A 23,224-nucleotide genomic window follows, 5' to 3' on the forward strand; every position below is an offset into this window, starting at 1 on the left:
ATACACAACCCATGGTTCACTGGCTGCATTTTGAGTTGTATCTCTTGCTCATGTTGTTTCTACAACTACAAATTAAAGAAAACCCTCAACTTTTTTTTTTTTGAAAAAAAGGTGAATAAACGTAATTTGCGGTACCTTCACAATGCAAGGTTTTAAATAAAAAACAACAACATCAGAACAGCCCCCAGCAACACTGCCTTGTCTGTCAGACTAGAGCACAAATCCATCAGGTTGGGTAAGAATAAAATAAAGAAGGTCATACCAAAAAAGCAGCAAGGCTTCTTGGAGGGGACTCCCAGTCAAAGCAGCTGCTGATGTAGTTGGCAGCACAGATGAGAGCCATGATGCAGTGCTTCATCCGGATGAAGTTCCTCACCAGGACCTGTTAAAAAAAAAAAAATAGATAAAAGGATGTGCTTGTAAATTGTGCTTGTAGTACTGTAAATCACAACTTGGGTGAAGGTTGGGAAATCCTTCCTCTTTTTTTTTTTTTTCCCCCAGCCTAAGTGGTATTGTGATGGCCTACTCCATGGGAGCTAATCTAAACCAAACTAACCCAAAGTGGTTATTTTAAAGTTTGTTCCTCCACTTTCTGCCATCAAAGTGAGGATAAGAAAAAATCTTGACTAAAAGGCCTTGCTGCCCCTTTGGCAGAACAGTTGTGAAAAACATAGCTTTAGTAACTGGGTTACTCACAAGAAAGAAGGGGACTATTTTGCCTCTTGAAATCTTATGATATACATCATCCAACTGATACAAAACCCATCCTATAGGTTATTTAGATTATACTAGAGTATATAAGCTTTCAGAAAAGTTAAAAAAAAAAATAAATATTGAGACCTTTGCCATTTCACTGCAAACAACAAAATCTTGTGCTCACAGTTCACCCAGAAGCCCCAAATCCCAGCTGATTCCACGTGAAATACATCTTTTGTGGAACATGAAAAAATGACTAAAATTTCAAGTGGTGAAAAGTTAGGGTGTTTTTTAAAATGCTTTTTACCAAAACCTTAAACCTGTCTGTAGCAAAAACATCCAGAGAAAAAAGGCTCCAGACGTTTCCTAGCCACAGGGCTCTCCACAGTAATAGTTTCAGTCTGCTTTCACCTTTGATTCAAGCCTTATCAAACACCTTATTTAAAATTTTGCTAAAAGAATGTTGAAAGACTCTCTGCCCTCCAACAAATGGAGATCTTTCGGGTCAAGGTTAACAGCAAAAATTTATGCAAGACTTAGTTTACATGCACCTGTGCTATAATCTGATACGTGTGGAACCTGATGGCTTCAACTGTGTTCTTATTCACGTATTTCATGGAAATTAAGCTGCAATTTATAGAGGAGACACAATAAACCCGTGTATTTTGTTTCTGCCTTTTCCAGCCTATCATATTCTTTTCTAAACAGGTAATGAAAATGTTATTCTTCACTCTCAGCAGCACGATACCCCAGATATTTGGATGTGCACACACGATATCGAGGCTTTCGGAAAGGATTAGTGTTTCCTTACTCTTTACCTGTTTGGACAGTCTGTCTTCCTCTTCAATGTACTTCTGCTCTTTGGGCATTAGGGTTCGTATGCTGGCTTTCACCTGCACATTAAGAGGGGCATCAGTGTCTTGAGCTCACTCCCTCCCCACGAACAGCACATGCTCCAATTTGCAAAAATCACCAAGTTTCCAAGTCGTGGCTGCCAAGCCCGCGACACAGAAGCGTACACAGAGGCATGAGTTGCTGCTCCTTACATTATCAGCCAAAGCAGCAGCAGCTAACAAAAAGAGTGGGTGTGCCAGGCAGTGGCAGAAGAGTATTCTGTACTATATACATCAAGGTTTGGAGAAAACGAGGAATGACAGAAATTCTCTACAAATCAGGGACAAAAGCTTTCATGAAAACTGAACTCTTTAGCAGTACAAAAAAGCCAAAGTTAAGACTTACAGCATTAAAAATCACATCTATTTCAAGATAGATGACCCCCTTTGTTGGCCCTGTCAGCTCCTTGTTTTTCAAGACGTAGGCTTTCTGTTCACCATTTTGAATCTGCAGGAAAAGGACATGACAGCCGTCTGTCTCGCGGTCTCCGCTGAATACAGCCCCCCCGGTGACCCCTGACCCCCAGCTGCTGAAACTGACAGAGAACCCAAAACAACTGTGGCAAGTCTGACAAGTACCTGTTCATTACCAGGACCGAGTCTGTCAGGAAAAATTAACTATCATGGGATTCAACATGGCCGTGAATCGAGTATGTTAAAATTTTAGTGTTCTTATTACAGACCTCGGTTGAGGAATGACAGACACAGAGCTGCAAATCTTTTTTTGTTGTTGTTTTTCTTTTCTTTTTTTTTTTTAATTTTTTTTTTAATTCTTACACACACACACACTTCCTTCAGCAGGAAAAATACGGGGAGGTATGTCAGGTGAAAGAGACTTGGGGACTTACAGACAGCAATGGTATAGCAACTTTGCCTAGAAAGTCAGCGCTCCGATCGCGGTCTTCGTCATAAACTGTCACCTCCAGCACTGAGTGGATGTCTTTAATATTGCTAAAAAAGGAGAAGCACACACAGAAGAGAGAAAGAGTCATCTGCACCAGCAGGTACCAAGGAAAAAGCTTGGAAGTTCAGCAAAAAAAAAAAAAACCCCAAAAAAAAACAAACCCAAACCACCAACCAACAGATACCCAAGATTTTTCCAAGAGCGTGGAACTTAGGAAAATGAGGCACCCCTCCATATTACCAGAGTGCTTTCCAAAGGCTGCAGTGATTGTGTTCTCTCTCTGCAAGGCTTTCCCTGCAGAAGTTTTCCCAAGGATGCTGCTTTAAATCTCCTACCTGGGGTCTGCACTGTGTGAGCTGCAAGGAGAGCGGGCACGGAGCAGCGCTGTGGATTTACAGCCACGAGCAGCAGGACTGAGAGCCTTTAAAGACTGGCCCTTAAACACTGCTACCCTTGCAGCAATACCCTTGCAAATGACTGTGAAATCTGCAGGTTTGTAAATGAAAAATAATTACAGGCTACACAAGCACATCCTCGCACTGAGAACATGCTCTTTAATTCTGAAATCCTTGCTTAATTACAAACGTACAACAGTCATTACAGCAAATTAGGAACAAGCAATGCAAAACGATGAATTTTATCAGCTACTACTGCTTTTTTTTTTTTTTTTTTTTGCCTGTGAGCTACTAAAACACTCCTCCATCATGCACAACAAATGTCACTGTACATGATAAACTCTGAAGTGAAAAATTCACATTCTTCACCCAGAAAAAAAAAATCCACGCAATTGCTTTGAGAGACCTCATCTTTGATTAGATGGCTGATCCAGGAAATATATATTCAAGCACAGCATTTTAACTTTCATAAAATACACTTCTCCAGATGAAACTGGATTGCTAGCTCAAAATTAATTAACAAATCTGAGCACAAATAAAATAGTCAGTGTAAATGCACATCAAAGAGAGGTGAAAACTCTCCTTGAAGGCTGTTGGAGTTTTTCAGTTTGATTCCTGATTAGTCCTTTATCCTCTACAAACCCAGGCAATTTCTTATTCAGAGAACATTGGTGAGCAGTAGAGGTTGATTAGTTATTGGCTCAACTAGTAGGTAATTAAAAATAAATTAATGAAGAATTTAGAGTGGTTTTGCAGATACATAAATGCAAACCATGTTAATAATCTAATGTGGAGTCCAACTGTTGTAAGATTTTTTTTTTCTTTTGTTCTGAGTTCATTCTTGAAAGCTCACTGCAGGGCAAGAGAAGCTATTGATGCCAAATACATGAATGACAAATTCTGGAGAAAAAAATAAAAGAAAAATCAGACTATCTAGCAAAACCATATTATTTTCAATTATGATAAAAGTGCAGTGTAAACAAAGATAAATCTTCTACTGATTTTGCAGTGGATTGTTTGCTGATTTCAGAGAAACCTGTTAGAGATCAGTTTTCTACTCATTGGTGTCATGATGAAGTCAGGTAGAGAAACAGGGAGAAAAAGAAGGCAACTGACCAAGACAATTAAGAGGAACATTTTGTTTGTGGAATACTTCATCCTATTTTGTCAGAGCCTTTCACTGCCTTCATAACAAACAGAAGGATAAAAATCCCCAACTGCATCTTCCCAAGTCTCCAATAAATTAAATGCTTGCAGCTGAATTTTACCCAATAGCAGCATTGCACTAGCATGGGGATAGATCCCACTGTGTGAAATCCAGTTGTTAAATGGAAAGACAAGTAGAAAGTTATCTGTCATAATCACAATATCCTCTCTTCCACAAAAAAAATTCTTTTGCACAATTATTTTTTTTTTCCAACCAGTGTGGAATGTATTTGGTCCTTGAAACTCTCAGGAGTGCTTGATATTGTTGACACCTGGTTTCTAAGAAACCAACCCTGGCTTTTTACCTTTAAAATTATACCTCTCCTAGGCTTTGTGGTTTGGATTGGGGGGGTTTTTTTGGTTTGTTTTTTTTGTTTGTTTGTTTGGTTGGTTGGTTTTTTGTTCTTTGATTTTTTAAAAAGTATTTATAATTCTCATAGAAGTATTAAGCTTTTTAGTTCAGAAATGTCACCATATCATCACCCCTCTCAAACACCCTTTCCCCTAGAAAAAACCCCAGCCCTCCCCAAAAGCACTCACAAAATCCAAACACCTACAATGTGAAGATTTTGTTCCATTCTGGGTTGAGGTTCTTGTAGATGGTATGTGTCAGCAGTCTGTCATTGTTCAATTCAACTACACAAAATGGGTCACTTTTACCTAGGAGACAAAATTTAAAACAAAACTTATGAACCATGAACAAGGTTTAAAAATAAATTAATTTAGGGTTTTGGTTTTTTTGGTTTGTTTTGGATTTGTTTCCTTTTTTTTGTTTGTTTGGGCTTTTTTTCTTTTTCCTCTTTTGCTAAGGTGCATTATAATTCTCTTAGGAATCAATTCACAAGTGAAGCCCCTATGGTTTGCATTATATTCAAGATGATCATAAGAGCCTATTTTTTTTTACCATAATCTATTAACATTCCTCAAGAAAAGGACACAATTTTTTTCTTTTCTTTTTTTTTTTTTTTTTTTTTTTTTTTTGGCTAAAAAAAAAAAAAAAAAAGAAAAAAATCCCCATACAGACATTTCTGATGAAAAAACAGCATGTTCCTAGAAGGTGCAAAGCACCCTTCTGAGACAGCTAAGAGAACTTCACTTTAATAGTCCCAGTCCTACATTGACTGTAATGATAACATAATTAGAGCATTTTTAAATGCTGGAAACGTATTATTCCACATTATTTGTAGTAACATAGCACCTATGATACTTATCCAAAGATTACTATGCCCTACATGCTTCACACTGTACAAATCCTCTCACTAAAATCAAAAAGCCTTAAAGACAGTCTCAGATAAAAGCCTAACACCAGAGAAAATGGGCAAGTACAATTAAACAATGAGGAGATATCAGCTGGAATGATGGGCTGTAGTCTCAGCACAGCAGAAGCTCAACCATGGCTGGGATTTTTGTATACATTAAAGCACAATGAAGTAGCTTTGCATATATTTACAAGAAGGTTCCTCAGCATGAAAGCCACCACAGGAGAAAGTATGAAGATGATGCTTTGAAAATTTAATATGTTGGATAAGGGGAGCAGTGGCCTCAACTGGATATGGAAGTTGATTTTTTTTATTTTTTTTTAATTTTTTTTTTTTAATTTTTTTTTTAACTCAAGAAACAGAATGGAGGGAAGAAGTGCATGTGTGTGGCAGCTTGCAGCCAATGACTTCAGGTGAGCAGTGCTGAGATATCAAGCAAAGGGCAGGGAAAACATCATCCCCTCTGAAAGTTGAGAGTGAAGGCAAGAAACTTATCCTAAGCTTTCTCTTAGCTATCCAAGGGTTGTATTTGGAAAGGAGATGAAGGAAAGCAGATACCTGAGTCTTGTGCTTAACAACAGTTTGCTTGTGTAAAGAAAAAAAAAAAAAAAAAAAAAAAAAAAAGAGGTTTTCTGAAGAGGGAGGAAGCAGAAGAAGAGAAAATTGATATCTTCAGGGTTTTAGGGTCAATCCTGATATTTCCTAAGAAAGAAGGTGTTGCAAGGAAGGTTTGAATAACAGGTATGGCAGAAGGAATAGTGACAAAAATACAGTTGCTAGAAAAACACCAATTAAATTAATATCAATTATTATAAAATACAAACTATATTAATTCTGGCCAAGACAGAGAGATGCTGCCTCCCCTACCTATTTTGACTTCCTCAGTTCATCGAAGAGAACAACATTGCATTTTTTTCATGTAATGCTACAAATATGTAAGTAGAAAGCTGCAGAACAAACTTCAGCCCCCAGAACCCAAGGGAAATTCATCTGCTGGAAATGAACAACTGAGCTGCACACTACAGAGTGGTTCCTCCTTGTCTCTGGACTTTCTCTGAAGTGTTTGAAAATTATTGAGTGTTGGCACTGCCCTTCTGCAATCAAATCCAGCACACTAAGCAAGTGTATTTCACAATGTCTTCAATAATTCTGTAATGTTTTGTCAGGCATTATAAGAAGCCATAAACTGAGCAGCTCAATGGGGCTACATTAATGATATTAGGGAGGCATGTAATTTGTTTCATACCTTATACAAATGACAATGAAATCAATATTTAGACAAAGCTGTCCAGGGGTCACATCTCCCAAACTGCAATATTGATTCAGAATACATCAGAGGTTAATGTGCATATTATTAACTTTAATGATAAAGAATTATTGTTTTAAACACATTGTGAATTACAGGTAGTGGCGAAGTTTACCTTCTCCAGGAAAATAATGCAACACTGAATCTCTCCTACTAGCCTTGAAAAATGATTAATTCATTAGTCAGCAAACATGGATATATCACACATCTCAATGGTTTCCTACCTCACAAACCTGAACTTATTTATATAGGTTCTCTAAGCTGTAGTATTTCAAAAAGAAACACTCAGAGGATGGTCAGAACAAGGCAGAACTGACACAGCAGGCGAGCTGGATGATAAAGTCATAAATAAAGTAATCTTTCTTATAATATCATCAACCATATTTGCATATGATGGTACAATCTGATTTGTGGTTGTTAATCATATACAGACACAGGAAAATGTAACTGCAGTGTCTAAAGGCCATCTTTTACAAACAAAGAGAAAGTATTTACTACATTCATTTATTTTCTGCATCTGTTGACAAGCACTTTTTCAATGACTCTCCTTATAGATTTATATGGATACCAATCCACTTAAGAAAGCTAAATAATACCTAACATCAATCACAGAGGTCCTCAATCAAACCAAATGGCTTTCTGAAATAAAATAAATTCCCCTCTCACACTCAACATTTAATGCCTCCTCCCCACTATAACTTGAAAACTTTTTGAGACCAAATTTGACCAAAGGAAATATTGTGAAAAGGAACCAGGGAAGGCCCAAATATCCTACTGGACAGGGAGAAGCTTCCTAGCTAGAGATGTATGAACATCTCTGTGAAGGAATTCTGGTTTTACAGAGAATTCCTGTAAAATTCTCTGTAATTTTACAGAGGAGGCTGTGAAGTTGCCAAGCCCTTCAGCATCACCTGCAGGCACTTCTTCCTTCTGCTACAACACCCACAACCAGGGTGGGCATCTGGAAGGCAACACTCGTGGCTGACCTGCTTAACATATTAAGCAAACACTATTTGCAAAATTATTTGCAAAACTTATTATTTGGGTACCAACCCACGTAGGTGAATATGATCCAGACAGATAAAGCCCGAGCAACGCAGACATCCTTGGTGGAGCTCATAGCCATCTGTACTCTTTCAGGTTCTCATTATGAGGAGGAATAAATGAAGTCCCAACCCTGACAGAGCCATGGCAACCTGCTGCATTGCAAGAGTGTTCAAAATAAGGTGATCACCCCAAAGAAAGCTGTCTAAGAGCAGTAAAACCTTAAAAGATGTTGTCCCTAGGTCTTCTTGGTCTCTAGGAGAACCAAGGAAACCTGGCAACTTACAAAGTACATTCATCACTATAACAAAACCCATACCACAAGCACAACACATACTCTAAACCAAGGCAGCCTTGGACAACTCCTGTCTGGTTAATGAAGCTAGAAATTAGAAACAAGAGCTAGATAAATGTTTTTTTCCTCCTTTTTCATAAAAGCACTACACATGTTCAGATGAGCTGTCTCTCCAGCTGTTCTAAAAGTACACTTAAAAGCCTTTGACTAAGACTTGTGCTGCCCAAGCTCCATTACATCATTCTAAATCATGCTGTCATCATAAGTAATGCCTTCCTCTACAGACTAAATCACCAGAGTCACCATGTGTCAGATGCCATGAAATTCTACCCAAATCCCTGGGTCTGCTGAGGATCTTCCAACTCCAGCTCCCACCTTGGTGCCTTCCAGAGGCCTCCAGTGACTCCTCCAGTGACTTTAGAGGTGATTAACTGTATTGATCAGGAGGACACCCACAAAATTCTGAATACAACCCTAAATGTGTGCTCAGCCTGCTTAAGGCACCTCCATGCTGTGGGCATGCTCCCACCACCACCCCCAAAATCAGCCCTTAGAATTTGGAGAAACCCTCTGACCTCAGCAGGACTGATCAAAATTAGACCTAGAAGGAATTCCTGAGCCAAGCAGGCAGGAAGAACCAGTGAAGGACACCTTCCAACTGGACTGAAATTCAGCCTGCAGCAAACCTCAGTAAGAGATGAAAAAAAAAAATCTCTGTAATTCATTCTGCTGCTGTGACCTCTCATGCTTTTTGGACTCTACTTGTGCAGCCCTAAGGGCTCCTAGTGGGACAGAAATAAAGTGATAAACTACACAACATGTGTAATAATCAGGAAAGAATCTTCTTTTTTGGACAGATCTCCCTCACCTGTTTTTCCCCTCTTCCCCTTACAGATCTGGACTATCTGAGAATGTCCCCTAAAAGGACATTGCAATTTCCTACTTCCTAAGGTAAAATGAATAATTACAGATCTTCTGGCATTTTATCCATAATGCCACACTGTCTGACAGACACCCTTGTTTGTGCCATGGTAAATTGCATTTAATCTTTAGACAGCTGGCTAGACCAGAGCAGAAGCTGAGATTACTTTACTTAGATCTAAGTAAAGCATTTTAATTCCATCAGCTCTGTGTCCCTCACATTGCACACTATACACACATGAATTAAAACAGCATTCTGACTCATCACCTAACTTCTCAGAAATGAGGCAGGTTCCTGGATGAAGTGTGCACCCATCTGCTCAAACCAGCCCATCTACACAGGGTGGACAGCCAGGAACCAGAGAGGTCTTACTGGGTATCAGCTTCAAAAGTCAAGGTCCTCCACAGACCCTTCACAAAAGAAATTCAGCACATTTGGAGCTCAGATTCCATTTTATCTGCTGCACATATATATATATTATAATTTTTTTAATTAACAGAAAAGGGACCAAAATAATTGCTTCTCTTTTTTTTTTTTTTTTTTTTTTTTTTAAATGAAACCAACACAAAACCTCACTCTCCACACAACTTTACTGTCTGAAATTTTCTCCTCAAGTAGCCACAACACTACATAACCTGCCAGTTGTGCTGTGTTTTTCCCACGGAAAAGTTTGCCAAAGGCCTTTTCCACCAGTTCAAAGGTCACAGGACCCCCACATGCTCAGAGGGCTGGATGCAAACAGGCTGAGGGGTTGGGGTTGTTCAGCCTGGAGAAGAGGAGGCTCCCAGGTGAGCTCAGAGCAACCTTCCAATATCTGAAGGGGCTCCAAGAAAGCTGGGGGAGGGCTTTGGACACGGGGGGGTAGGGAGAGGAGAAGGGGAAAGGGGTTAAAATGGGAGAGGGGAGATTGGGGTTGGACAGGAGGAAGAAATCCTTTGCCCAGGGTGCCCCCAGAAGCTGTGGCTGCCCCATCCCTGGCAGTGCCCAAGGTTGGATGGGGCTTGGAGCCCCCTGGGCTGGGGGAGGGGTCCCTGGATTGTCCAGGTGGGACTGGAGGAGCTTTAAGGTCCCCTCCAACCCAAACCCTTCCATGATTCCTTGCTGATTAAGTCAAGGAGCATTAATTATGGTTGCCTCATCCCTGGAAGCTTTCATGGACACCTGGGATGGGGCTTGGAGCCCCCTGGGCTGGGGGAGGGGTCCCTGACCACGGGTTGGGTTGGATCTTGATGGTTTAAGGTCCTTTCCAACCCAAACCATTCTATAATTCTAATATTTTTAGGTCATCTGGCTTACTGTGGTGGAACTCAGCAGCAAGCAGAGCTCTCAGGTGGGTTGTGAACCCTTGTGGAGGTCTCAGACACATCCCACTGCAGCTCGTGTTCCAGGCTGGAGTCAGATGAACTCTGTCTGTCCAGTCTAGTGGGCAGCTGAAGCAACAAAACACTGGGTTTTGTCTCAAAATCAACCCTGAAATTACTGCTTCTTCACCAGAGATCAAAAGACATGTGGCCAATTCAGATGCAAGTGTCTGTGTAAATATGATCTTTACCTGAATATTAGAGTTGTCAAAGTGCACTACAATATAATTCATATTTCTGGACAAGTCAAATAGATATGCCCTTCAATGGTCCCTGAGGAGGAAGCTGTCAAATAAAATTTTTTTATTATTGGTAGATTGTTTTCCCAGCAAAAATTCATTTTGGAGCACTGCAATTCTTTCCAACAGGAACTTCAGGGCAATATACCTGAACTTTCTAGCTCCACTTGGCCACAAATAGGAGTTTTTCTTAATTAAAAGCTATCAGAGCTTAAATTTATACTTCCTGTTTGTCAAGTTTTGTACAAGTTCATGTGTCCTTTTCAAATAAAACTCTGTAAATACATGCATTTGTATCCAGAATATTCCGTGTCACCTGCATATTTTTCAGTTAATATCATGAAAAAGGAGACTTCAGTAAGAAACACAAGAAAACATCCATATTTTATGCAGCAAGGTGACTCCTCCTGTTAAGACAGGAGAGACACACCTGAAACCCAGCTTGTAGGAAGGAAAATAAATAATCAGGAAGGCCATCAGTTGTTGCAGAATGACAATTTCCTTCTTAATCAGAGCTGCCACAGAGTCTTAAAAGAACCACTGATGCAACTGCTCTTCAGAGTAGATGCAAGACAAGAAGAAAATGGTAGAACTACCTGCCCCCCCCAAAAAAAACTTAATGCATTTCATAAAGATTAACTCACAAGGGACATCAGATAGCATGGGGCTGGCTCTGCTGTTGGAGATATTCCTATATGCATTGTTTCAATATATGTCCAGAGACATAAATAACTTCCTAGTTCTGTTTCTTCATCAGTTCCCTCAACAAAAGGCAGGTTAAATACAGGCTGGCATTTAACATTTACCTGCCATTGATCAGTCTGTTAAGTGATACAAACTGAGAGAAAGCCAATTCCAGCACTGCCTAGACCATGAAGTGATTTTTAAATTTCAAGCAAATCGGTCACTTTATTCCAAGCCCAGAATTACACAAATCTTTGCACTGCTCAAATCGCATGATCCAAACCCAACTGGGATCAGTGCAGACTACCCCAAACATCTCAGGGAATTACTTAAAAATCTGATAGGAGATTCCAATTCCACCCCCACTTCCCAAAGCCAAGTTCACAAACCAGAGCTCCACAAAGTCCAACCAAGTTTAACATGGTTATGGCAGCTGAGATTTTTTTTTTTTTTTTCTTTGAATATTTCATAGGCTATTATGGCTCTCCCCTACTGCTGGCCATGCCTGTCCATTACAGATCTAAGTCCCCACAGCCAAAAAAAAAAGGCCTTTTTATTTTTTTAATTTTTTTTTTTTGGGGGGGAGGGGGGGGAGAAGACAAGACAGCCAGTTCATGACTCTGGGGGGCAGTGCCACTCATGCAGTCACTAATGTCACTAATGTTGTTCCAAGCTCCCTGCCAGCCAGCTGCTTGCAACAGAGCAGTCAGCCTGACCTTTGGCCAGGAGGAGGAATGGCTCAATAGCATCAGAAGCTGCCTTATCTAATGGATTAAGTACAGGACCCAAGCCAAATGCCAGCTCTGACAAGGACTTGCTCTGTCAGCCTTGGCTGAGTCAGTTAACCTTTCTTGGTTTTTCCATCTTTAAAATGGAAATGATGAGTCCCCCTCCTAACGGGGATGCTGCACTCCTCTTGGGGTGGGATGGAGCCACGAAAGCTGGAGGTGCCTTGCCAGGTGGTTCTGTGCTGTGCCACCACCATGCTGAACTTATTCCCCCAGAATATTTACAGAAAAATAAGAATAATAACTCTATATTCAATTCCGAACGTCAAGGTTAGCAAAAAAATGCATTTTAAAACCCCCTTTTTTTGCCCTTGGTATCCTCAAACTGCTGTTTTGCTTTGATTTGTTATTTATTTATTTTTTTTATTTTGGGCTGATGCTTTCAGTTAACCTATAAAGACAGGACCAGGCAAGATTTTATTTACCATAGAATACTGCCCTTCTAGTAGATTTCTGTACTTTCTAAAGATAATTCAAGTGTATATTGAAATCTGGTTGCACTAATTGACAGAGCAAATTACTTTTGGAACCATATTTCCAAAGGGCCTCTGAATTTATTCCTTCAATTTTACATGCATGGGCTTCCATACCTTTGTGAATTTAATGTTTGTGTACATCACCCTGACATTTCCTAGCATTTGAAGAACAATTTCAAAGACTATTTTTGCACATGTGGTATTAGGATATTTTAGTAAAACAGAGTTTACAAAGCTCATTTACATTCTGTGCATTTAGCCACCTAGGTGTCTTCATCCTACTTTCAAGTGCTTTAATCAAAATTTTAACATGAAATTTTCTCAGAAGAAAGACTGAACTGCAGACATAAAACAAAGAAGAAGAAAAAACAGTAATTCTGCTTAATTTCCTGTGCTTCCTTTCCTTGTGTTCTTTAGAGGAGAGGACTGAAAAGCTTTTGACTGTAAACCTAGAGATCACTAGCTTTTTACTTTTTAGAATTCTGTTTTTCTTTTTGCTCTTTAGAAGATCTGCCTCATCTCCCAGGTTCTGAAATCACAGTGCCAAAAAAAAAAAAAAAAAAAAAAAAAAGAGAAAAAAAAAAAAAAGAGAGAGCAGACAATTGATTAATAATGAGGTCAGAAATACAAATAAATTTACTTCTAATGAAGACTGGAGACACAGTAATCAAAGTGTTAAAAATTCATTTCATGCACATCTCATTTGCCTCTTAGCTGATATTTATCACATAATTCTGTGAGAAAGTAGAGGCACAAGATGCTCCAGATAAATGTCTCAATTAATTGTACAGAGGTAGCCCTCTTTGAGCTGAACCAGAGCTGTGAGCTCTTTATTAAAAGCACCATTCTGTAGCCTGTAACCTTGTTCCTTGACTCCTCTCTAGTTTCCAATTTAAACAAGTCCCCATGCGGCCCTCTCTAAAGGGCTTTGTCTCCCTGTCATTGTCAGGAGAGCCGAGGCATCCTGGAAGTGTGAAATCAGACCTCATGAGCTGAACGGTTCCCCAGGGAACGCTGGACCGCGCAGAAGGTCAAAGCCATGGGATGGACCCTCTGAAAGGCTCTGATCGGCGAGCTGTGACACAGGCAGCAGGGCTGGGGGCAGGGAGAGGGGCTGGAGGGCAACACGTCTTAATTAGAGCCCACAGACAGCAAAAACAAACTGTTGTTGTTGTTGTCTCCTTTTCTTTTCTTTTCTTTTCTTTTCTTTTCTTTTCTTTTCTTTTCTTTTCTTTTCTTTTCTTTTCTTTTCTTTTCTTTTCTTTTCTTTTCTTTTCTTTTCTTTTCTTTTCTTTTCTTTTCTTTTCTTTTCTTTTCTTTTCTTTTCTTTTCTTTTCTTTTCTTTTCTTTTCTTTTCTTTTCCTTTCCTTTCCTTTCCTTTCCTTTCCTTTCTTTTTTCTTTTTTCCCTTTTCTCCTTCTCTTCTCTTCTCTTCTTTTCTTCTCTTCTCTTCTCTTCTCTTCTCTTCTCTTCTCTTCTCTTCTCTTCTCTTCTCTTCTCTTCTCTTCTCTTCTCTTCTCTTCTCTTCTCTTCTCTTCTCTTCTCTTCTTTCTCTTCTCTTCTTTTTTATATTCTTTCTTCCTTTCCCTTCCTTTCTCCCTTCCCTTCTCCCTTCCCTTCCCTTCCCTTCCCTTCCCTTCCCTTCCCTTCCCTCCCTTCCTTCCCTTCCTTCCCTTCCCTTCCCTTCCCTTCCCTTCCCTTCCCTTCCCTTCCTTCCCTTCCCTTCCTTTCCTTTCCTTTCCTTTCCTTCCTTCCTTTCCTTTCCTTTCCTTTTCCTTTCCTTTCTTTCCTTTCCTCTTTTCCTTTCCTTTCCTTTCCTTTCTCCTTTCCTTTCCTTTCCTTTCCTTTCCTTCCCTTTCCTCCCCTGCCCCTTCCCCTTCCCCTTCCCCTTCCCTTCCCCTTCCCTTTCCCTTTCCTTTTCCCCTTTTCTTTCCCCTTTCCCTTTCCCCTTTCCCCTTTCCCCTTTCCCCTTTCCCCTTTCCCCTTTCCCCCTTTTCCCCTTTCCCCCTTTCCCCCTTTCCCCCTTTCCCTTTCCCTTTCTCTTTCCCTTTCCCTTTCCCTTTCCTCCCCACCCACTTCCTTGCCAGCAGAGCTTTGGGAATTTTACATTTTGCTTGCATGTGGAAAAGGCAGGATCTGCCCCCCAGGAGGAGAAGATGCTGTCTTCCACCACAAACCCACCATTTCATGGACCTGGCTGCAGAAGGAACTGCTTCCCTGAATTCCACCTACACTTGGGAACAGGTCATGGAAAGGGCCCTGCTGCTCCCCAAAACTCTCAGGGGTTGGGTGAGCACTGTATGAACTCACTTCAGGTGAGTTCACCACCACCACAATATTTTTTCATGCAATAGGACATGAAAAAACCACACAGAGGCTGCAGCACCAGGGTCTGGAAGGAGAGAACCCTGGAGAAGGTCCTAGAGGAACCCAAGTGAGCAGCCATGGCAGGAGAAGGGAAAATAGAACTTATTTAGCCGAGGATTAAGGAAGAAAACAGCCTTGTGCTCAACAGCTAAATACAACAGATTTAAATGAAACTTTCTTCCTGAGGTGAGAGAGAAAAAGCAAACACCACACTCAGTATCTTCCCCTTTTCTTAGGTTCACAAAAACATATTTGAAAGTTTTTGTTGTCCTGGAAGGACAATTTGCTGTGGCCACGGCTCCCAACAGAACATAGTTTTGAATCGGTGGAAGCCCTAAAACTGTGTTTTTTCCATGGGAAGACACTGGTTTTCTGACAGAAACATCCTCACAGGCCTGGCAGCTCTCTCCACATCCTGGAAAATATCTTATTTTTCAGCTCTGCCTGAACTCCAGGTGAGCTTTTGAAGCCTCCCCTGCCCTAAAATGAAATTTCAGCCCACCCAGAACACATGTGAGGGCTGGAAACCCAGGCCTGAACCATCACCTTTAATGTCTCCTATTTCTTAAAAAAAAAAAAAATAAAAAAATGAAATAAAATATCTGTACTACCCTTAAGGACCTAACTGCACTGTCCAACACTGGGCTATTGAGACTGGAGAAAAAACTGCCCTCAGCTACCAGAGTTTATTAGAGGCTTAACTGAAGTGACCTACTGTAGTACCAATCAGGCTGAACAAGGCTACAGGCTTTCTGTGGAAAGGAGGAGAATTGAGGTTTCATTAAAAAGTAATTTGTGCTTTTTACTCATTCATTCAACGGGAGTCTCAATTGCTCTTTATTTCTACACGGAGTTAATACAGTATTACAATGCTGCTCAATGGATGTATGGTAACAAAAGAAAAATTTCGCATTTTGAAAAGGAAAAAAAAAAATTAAAAAAAAAAAATAAAGATCCTTGCACCTGTGGTGAGATTGATGACTACTTGAAAGATTACAGAAATCTTTTGCTGTCTATGGTCATGCCTAATGATGGAATATTAGGGTTTTCAAAATCCATTCAGCCCAAACTAATAAATTTTGGTTTATTATTTCACATTGAAAGATTCCTGAAAGAGAAACAAGATCTGCTCAGCAGACAGGGAGCCCAGCAAATCACACAGGTGCTATACAGGTGCTCACGCCACTTTTCAGCTCAGGGGAGGGCAAAAAATTAACTTTGTAAAAAAAAAAATGTGGCAAGAAGAGCAAACTAGCCCTTACCTTTTACTCACATGAGCAACTTACCCTTTGCTGTGTAAGTTACAAGACTGATGACAGCACTCTCCTCACTCATACAAGTTTCTCAGTTGTGTAAAGGTGGAGGGTGAAGTTTTGGACCATTTTGGGAAACATGTTTTATTTACAGCCACCAAAAAAACTGCTCTGAGTTATTTCTAAATGCTACTGTTCAAAGGTTAATCTGAAAGGAATGATCCCTGTATGCTCACAGGTTACTAGAAACAGCTTTTTGAATGACTTTTTGCAAAAAAAAGAAAAAAAAAGAACAACCACCCCTTTGTCCTCTTTTCTAAGGTATTTTTGCCCAAAATATACAACAATGTCTGTTGCACAGACGTTGCACAAAACATACCTGCCTTATAGATAGGTTTTTTTCTTTTTTTTCTCTTGCTAATAAACAAAATATTCAGGGCACAGGAAGGCACCAAGTGTTCTTCCCCATCTTCCTGACCCTTGCCCTAAATGCACTGTCTGAAAATTTTTGGTAGGTCTGCCCATCTTTAATTGAATCAAATGTATTTCCAAAAAATTTGTTCAACCAGCACAAATGACGTGTTGATCTGGAAAAGTTGAAGATTGAATGAGGTCAGGGACTGAATTATTCATTTGCCCCTGAATAACTTAATCTCTCTCTCTCTCTGTTCGGACCGCACTGGATTATAAGGTCAAAGCAGAGTGAAGAATCTTTAGAAGCATTTCTCCAACCTCCCCAAAAATAGATTCTGCAATTTTGTCTGCCACAAGCTGGATGATCAGTTTCAGCAATAAAGTGTTTGTTTGTCTGAGGAAAAAAAAATTTACAAATTCAATTTATAAAAAAAAAAAAAAATTAAAATTATTTGCTCTATATCTACATCTGCACCTGTAAAAGCACTTTTGTCAAAATTGCAGCTAAACCAGCTAAATCAGTATAGTTTCCTTTTTTTTTTTTTTTTTTTTCCCTTTTTTTTTTTTAAAAGCAGAGATCACAGTAGAATCTCCTTTTCAACTTGTGCAGTACAAAGGCAATTGTGATTACAGGAGATAACCTGGACATTTCTAGAGAAACATTCAATGGGGCTGAAACACTTACTCTTTATTTTGAAAAGCAAAAGGTTAAATTATCCACTCAGCTTATGGCACTTAAAGTAGCAAATAGAAATTATTTTTAAATTTTCCTTCTTGAGCAGATAAGTAGTATCTGAAACTGCATTTATTTGAAATCTCTGAAACCAACAGGAGCCTTGCTAAGTATCTAGCAGATATCAAATATTTTGGATACACTCTAAAGCAGTATAAAGCAGTATCTAAATATACCAGCTTTTACTTGCCTTGTCCTCTGGAACTCAGCTTTAATTTGGATAATTCTGTATATTTGTGCCTACTAGAAGAAGAAGAGTTAAACGGGTTTTTTCCAGGGCCTCTGATGGAGAAAAAGGTGCATTTCACCCTTTTGAGAAATAACTTCTGTAGCTAGCAATGAAATTACTTGCTGCCTTGCTTACAAAAGTTTTGTTTGTTTGTTTGAGGGTTGTTTCCTTAACAGGCAGAAGGTGAGACTGGGCAAACAACCATCTCTAGATAAAGTTCTGATTTAAACACCTTTTTTTTTTTCTTTTCTTTTTTTTTTTTTTTTCTTTTTTTTTTTTTTTTCCCTCTGCTCCTAAAAAGATGCAGTCTTACTGGGTGTTTACTGTCACGGAAACTAAATGAATCCTTGCCTGTGACATCAGCTGCCATCAATGCTTCTGCCCTGATGACCTTCACCTGGAGAAATCCCACATCGTTCATGTTACGGAACATCGCCATTGGACTCTACAGAACAACAAAAAGAAAAATAAATCTGGTTGCAGAAAAAAAAAAGACAAACCAAAAGCAGCATTAATAGCCTCCTCCCCCGGCCCCGATATCTATATAGTGCAATTCCATCCAGCATTCTCATGCTTTTCATTATTATTTTCAGAGTGTTCACTGTTTCTCTCAGTATTTTTCAGCTTTAACAAAACGCAAAGTAAAAATTAGAGCATGAATTATTAAACATGAAATTAATGCCACTGAATTAATCCCCTAGTAGTACATGAACAACTGCTCATCAGACTTTTAATTTATATCACTGTATCAACAAAATGAATGCAAACAATAAACCCCTTTCTCTCCCTAAATAGTTTTGTGAGATCTACGTTCACATTTTCCCTTTGATGGCTCAAATAATATTTTAAACAGTGACTCGTTGCCAATATTTTTTCTGTTTTTTCTGGCCATTATATGTAGGGTTGCATATGTAGCATATAAGCTTGCATATAGCTTGAAATAACATGAGCAAAAATAATCGTAAGAGGATTATAATAACTTAATAATTTTAATAATAATCACATTCAAAAACAGACACAAAGCAGGAATTAAAAGATGGTTCCAATTTCACAGCAGAAAGCTCTTTCTCTAAATAATTTTTTCCACATAAATTCCTGAAATATCTATGTGCATTAAAAAGAGGAAGAAAAAATGAAAGACTAACACTTGCATTTATTAATCTAGCATAGTTTTAGAAAGCTGCTTCAAATGAGTGCTCTGTTGATGCTCTTTTTTAAATAACTAAAAGTAACAAACTGGGAGTATTGTTACAGTAAGGTGTGATATGTCAAAATTCTCAAGCTTTAACTTGAATATGATTTAAAGCTGCACAATTTCAAATGGTAGAACAGTGAATGTAACTTTGAATCTACAATCAATTAATAACAAGCCTGGCATTATAATTTAGTTTTTATTTAACCTCGGGAAAAAAACTCCAAAAAAGGAGAGCAAAATTTGGTTTCAAGACCAATTTTAAATCATATATATATGTGTGGCCTCTTTTTTTGGTTTTCTTTTGCAAGTCTTGTTCATAAATATGAGTATGTGCTTTCATTCTGAAGTAGTTTAAAATATGGACTAATGTATTTAGTGCCTGTGGCCATTTCTAAAATTTTAAAGCAGTGCAGCTGAAACCTTTTCACTGCTCATGATAATGCTTAGATTTCTAGAATATGCAAACATCAGGTAAAACACAAAGTCAACAGTTCTTTAATCTGTTATGAAGGCAAAACCAACTGTTACGATAAACCAGAATAAATAAGATCACTGATCTGAAAACCACAGGAGCTGCTTAAATGAAAGTTAAATGTCAGTCTGCAAAAACTACAGCATGTTTACAGACAGATAACCTACCCATTAAAATGTTAGATGTACGATATGCCTCCCTGCTTTTCCTTTCTGTTTTTTGGCTTTTATTTTATTTTATTTTATTTTTTTTTTATTATTAATAAGATAATTCTAACAGGCTGACATTCCTTTCACAAGCCCCAGCTGACCATTTACTATTTACATGAGGTCTGACCTTGAGTGCTGGACCTCTGCTTGGTGTGGTACCCCACATGCTACAGACACAGGAATTCACGTGTGCACGTTATCATAGCTTAATGATTAATAATATTTTTTTGCTGTTAATAATTTTTTCGTACATTTGCCATCAGACAGAGTTTAAAAATACTCCTGGTCATCTATAATCAGCAGAGACTCAGCTACCTGCTTGTAAGCTGAGGGTGGCAGAGATGGTGCTACAGATAGCACTGTTATAATTCAAAAGCACACTGGCACCAGCCCTCATTTATGACAATAACAATCAAAGTTTGGAAGCTCCTTATCAGAAATGGCACCACAACAGAAGTAATTCTGCTCTAACACCATCATGAAAATATTTACAAAAATCTTTCCCCAAAGTTTCCCCCCCCAAAAAAGACAGCTACCAAGAACACGAAAGCATAAAACAAAATGCAGTGCAAGCTCCCCTGTCCACAACACCCTACAGCCCAATTTTTCCAAATTTTATGGTGAGAAGCTCACACTGAAAAAAGGCGTGGGTGCTGTATTTCACTTTGCTACCTTTGTTAATAATTTTTTTTTATTTTATTTTTTTTGAACTTTCAGTTCAGCAAGTCATCTGTCTGAGATTCATTTATTGCACACCGTGACTGCAGGAGGCTGAAAATGCACAGAGTGCCCACAGCAGAGATTCTGGGAGAGGCAAATGACTTCAATACATTACTTTAAATACATAACTTTAAGTAATGATTTATCAGATGATATTCTGTCTTCTTATTTATGATTATTGTCGAAGGCCTCAAATCCTGCATGGTTTCTGAAGCCTGAAATTTCCATAGCAGAGAAATACGTGATTTGCTCTGAATCTTTTCAGCCCTCAATAGATGGGAAAAGATTGAAATGCTCTGGAGATGAGTCCCCTTTATTTTTTTAATGAAAGGCTGTATAATATATTTTCTGTATGGCTGCAGCAGCTGTCAGGGAGAGCATCTCAGTTCAGCTCTATTATGGGAGAAGCAATACCCCATCCTATGGCATGGAGATACACTGAGGGGCCAGTTCTGATTGACAGCTTGTCACCATGACGTCTTATTCCATCTCTGTTATGGAGAAAATTAATGTCACACCACCAGCCTTATGACTCGCTGTCATCTTAGAACTGCTCACCTTTTATCAATGCTCTAAATAACATTTCAAGCCCATCGTCTCACGGTGGACAATCTGGTCAAGGGACATTAAATCGGATGACTGTGAAATGTCATAATAAAAATGGAATGCTAACAACTTCTTCTCTAAACTAGCTCCTCTGGTTTTTAAACTGTGACAAGGGGGACCGTGGGTTCAGCACACCCGTTCTGGAAAGGTCATACAATCTCCCTTGGTCTGTACCCATTAATGTGCCCCCCTCCTCACCCCAAAAGGAATTAATCTTTTCAGACAATTGTGGTAAAATAATGGTTTCAAATAGTAATGCCTGTTTAATTTGTAAGGCTCTGATGTTCAGTACAAATGGTTAAATGACAGTAATAGAGTCATTTTCCAAGGCTATTTGATCTGATGGCAAGGTCAGCTCATTAGCTGTTTTTGGCTGCAGAGAGGGTGCAAAATACATTTCTCAGATGGAAGCCAGATTTTTTTAAGCCAGGAAGAAATAAACCCCAAAATGCAGCCCCTCTGTGGGGAGCAGTACAGCTCGCTGAGTGCAGATGCTTTCTTTGTATCAGTTTTGGAGCAGAGATATAGATACCAAAGACAAACCAGGCATCAGTGGGAATAAACTATTTTGAATTTTGCTACTCCTTATTTCTCTCTGTCCACTCATCGCTTTAATAAACACAGCAAAATTTACCAAAAAAGTCACACGGATGCTACCGTTTCTAAGAACACATAATGAGAAACTCGTGCTTCTGCAACAACATCTTCCAAAATATAAATATTTTCACGTGTGTGCAGTAATTGAAATGCAAGAGAAATATCCACGAATGTGTAAGAAAGGGAAATAGAGATCAATCGTACACCACATGGTTATGCTTTACAGTGGGGGCAAAAAAAAAAGGACAATCTAGGAAAATGGATTGATAAAATGTTTCTATACTGTTATTTAATTATCAAAACCATCAGTGTCACTTGACTACCGTAACACACACACAGCAATCCACAGAAATAACAGTATTGTTGCACTAGGTAGCAAGAAGTATGTCACCTCAAAAATGTACACACCAGAAATTTACTGTATTTACAGAGATCTCTTCTGCTGTCCCCAGACTTGGCGGATTCCAAAATGTGCAACAACGCTCTTAATTGTAATTATTTTTCAAAGATGGTGCACAATACCTTAGCTCTCAGTTGGTTTAGGAATATTATGTTTAGCCTCACTAAGTCACCTCTATTAAACTGTGTTTTATGATAACACTATGGTGTATGAGTTGTACAAGCATTAGCAGACAGCTGATTCAGTGGAGATAGCCAGAATAAATTTGCTGAAGCGGACACCCTGCTAATCTGTTTGAAGAATATTGTACAGCATTAGTACTAGCACTTCATGTTATCTGCACAGCCTGATAAGGTACATCTTTATTAAATTCAGTTATTGAAAGGATGTCAGTCATGGAATAGGAATATTTTAAAATCTGAAAAAAATTAAGCGGCTCTTTGTTAGTCGGAGCTTGGTTTAATGGCTGAGTGTCTAGAGAAGCCTTTCTAAACACCTGGCAGCATTGTAGAATAAAAGCTTTGTAATTTTAAGTGGAAATAGATTTTTTTTTTTCTTTCTTCCGTGTGTAGTAAGACAGTTACTTTTAGTGATTTAGGTATTAGCAAATGCTGGAGTAAGAGCTCCCCTCTCTGTTGCTTTGATAAAACTACACAGATTTTGTGAAATGTGAGGATGCTGGGAAAGGAAAAGAACCTGCATCAGAATATTTTGAGATGTAAGTATTGTTTAAAACAACTCTTCTGATGATACAAAATACTGTGCCAGTGTCTAACATGAGGACAAAAAAAATAAGAAATAAGAAAATAAAGAAAACTCTTGGTACCTCAAACCATTTGCCATAAACACTCACTAAAACTCTACAGCCAGTGAGTGACTCCTTAGTAACTTGGTGCTTAGTAAAAACTAGTTGCAAGGCAGTACAAATAACTTCTTTATGGCATGTGATCACATCAAATAGCTGAATTACTATGTGAAAAACACCATATAGTATAAATACAATTTGTAGCTTCCTTGATGCTGCCCATTAACAACAATAAAAGTAGTGACTAAATTAAATGGTTGTCATTGGCTGAGTGTGATAAGGATGCAAGGGATATACCCAGATTTTTTATTTTTCCCTCCCTGATAGTTATTATTTCTATATAAACAAAAGGTAAAAAAAAAAAAGGAACTCCATACATATCTCTTCAGTATCTCCTCTCGCTCCTTCGGGTCCTCCAGGGAGTTGATGGAGAGGTCAGAGATGGTGACTGCAGCTGAGGCTGTCAGAGTGACCAGCAGCACCAGGAACCCCTCTCCCTCCTCCAGGGGCAGCTCCAGCTTGTGGGTTTTGCTCTTTGCTCAGGGCTGAGAGGTCCACCTGGCACCTAGAAATACAAAAAACATTGTCCATCAGCATGGACAGGGTTTTCTCCACATCAGACAAGAGCACATGGGATTGCTGGCACTCAGGGGGAGGAAAGGAAGAGATGAGAAAGAAAAAAGAAGAGAGAAAAGAAAAAAGAAAAAAGGAAAAAGAGGGAAAAGTGAAAAGAAAAAAGGAGAGAAAAGAAAAAAAA

At 39.0% G+C, this 23,224-nt stretch overlaps 1 protein-coding gene across 1 annotated transcript in view; it reads right to left on the minus strand.

The window, feature by feature from the left end:
• MCTP1 (multiple C2 and transmembrane domain containing 1) overlaps positions 1-23,224 on the minus strand; it is a 288,956-nt gene that overhangs the window by 96,240 nt on the left and 169,492 nt on the right. Inside the window, 8 exon segments of the mRNA XM_071729851.1 lie at positions 263-382; positions 1,515-1,589; positions 1,936-2,037; positions 2,438-2,540; positions 4,652-4,754; positions 17,815-17,908; positions 22,845-22,994; positions 22,996-23,032. Coding sequence (XP_071585952.1) covers positions 263-382; positions 1,515-1,589; positions 1,936-2,037; positions 2,438-2,540; positions 4,652-4,754; positions 17,815-17,908; positions 22,845-22,994; positions 22,996-23,032 — 784 coding nt within the window.

This window comes from Heliangelus exortis, chromosome Z, assembly GCF_036169615.1.
Source record: "Heliangelus exortis chromosome Z, bHelExo1.hap1, whole genome shotgun sequence".
In the NCBI taxonomy this organism is placed as follows: Eukaryota; Metazoa; Chordata; class Aves; order Apodiformes; family Trochilidae; genus Heliangelus; species Heliangelus exortis.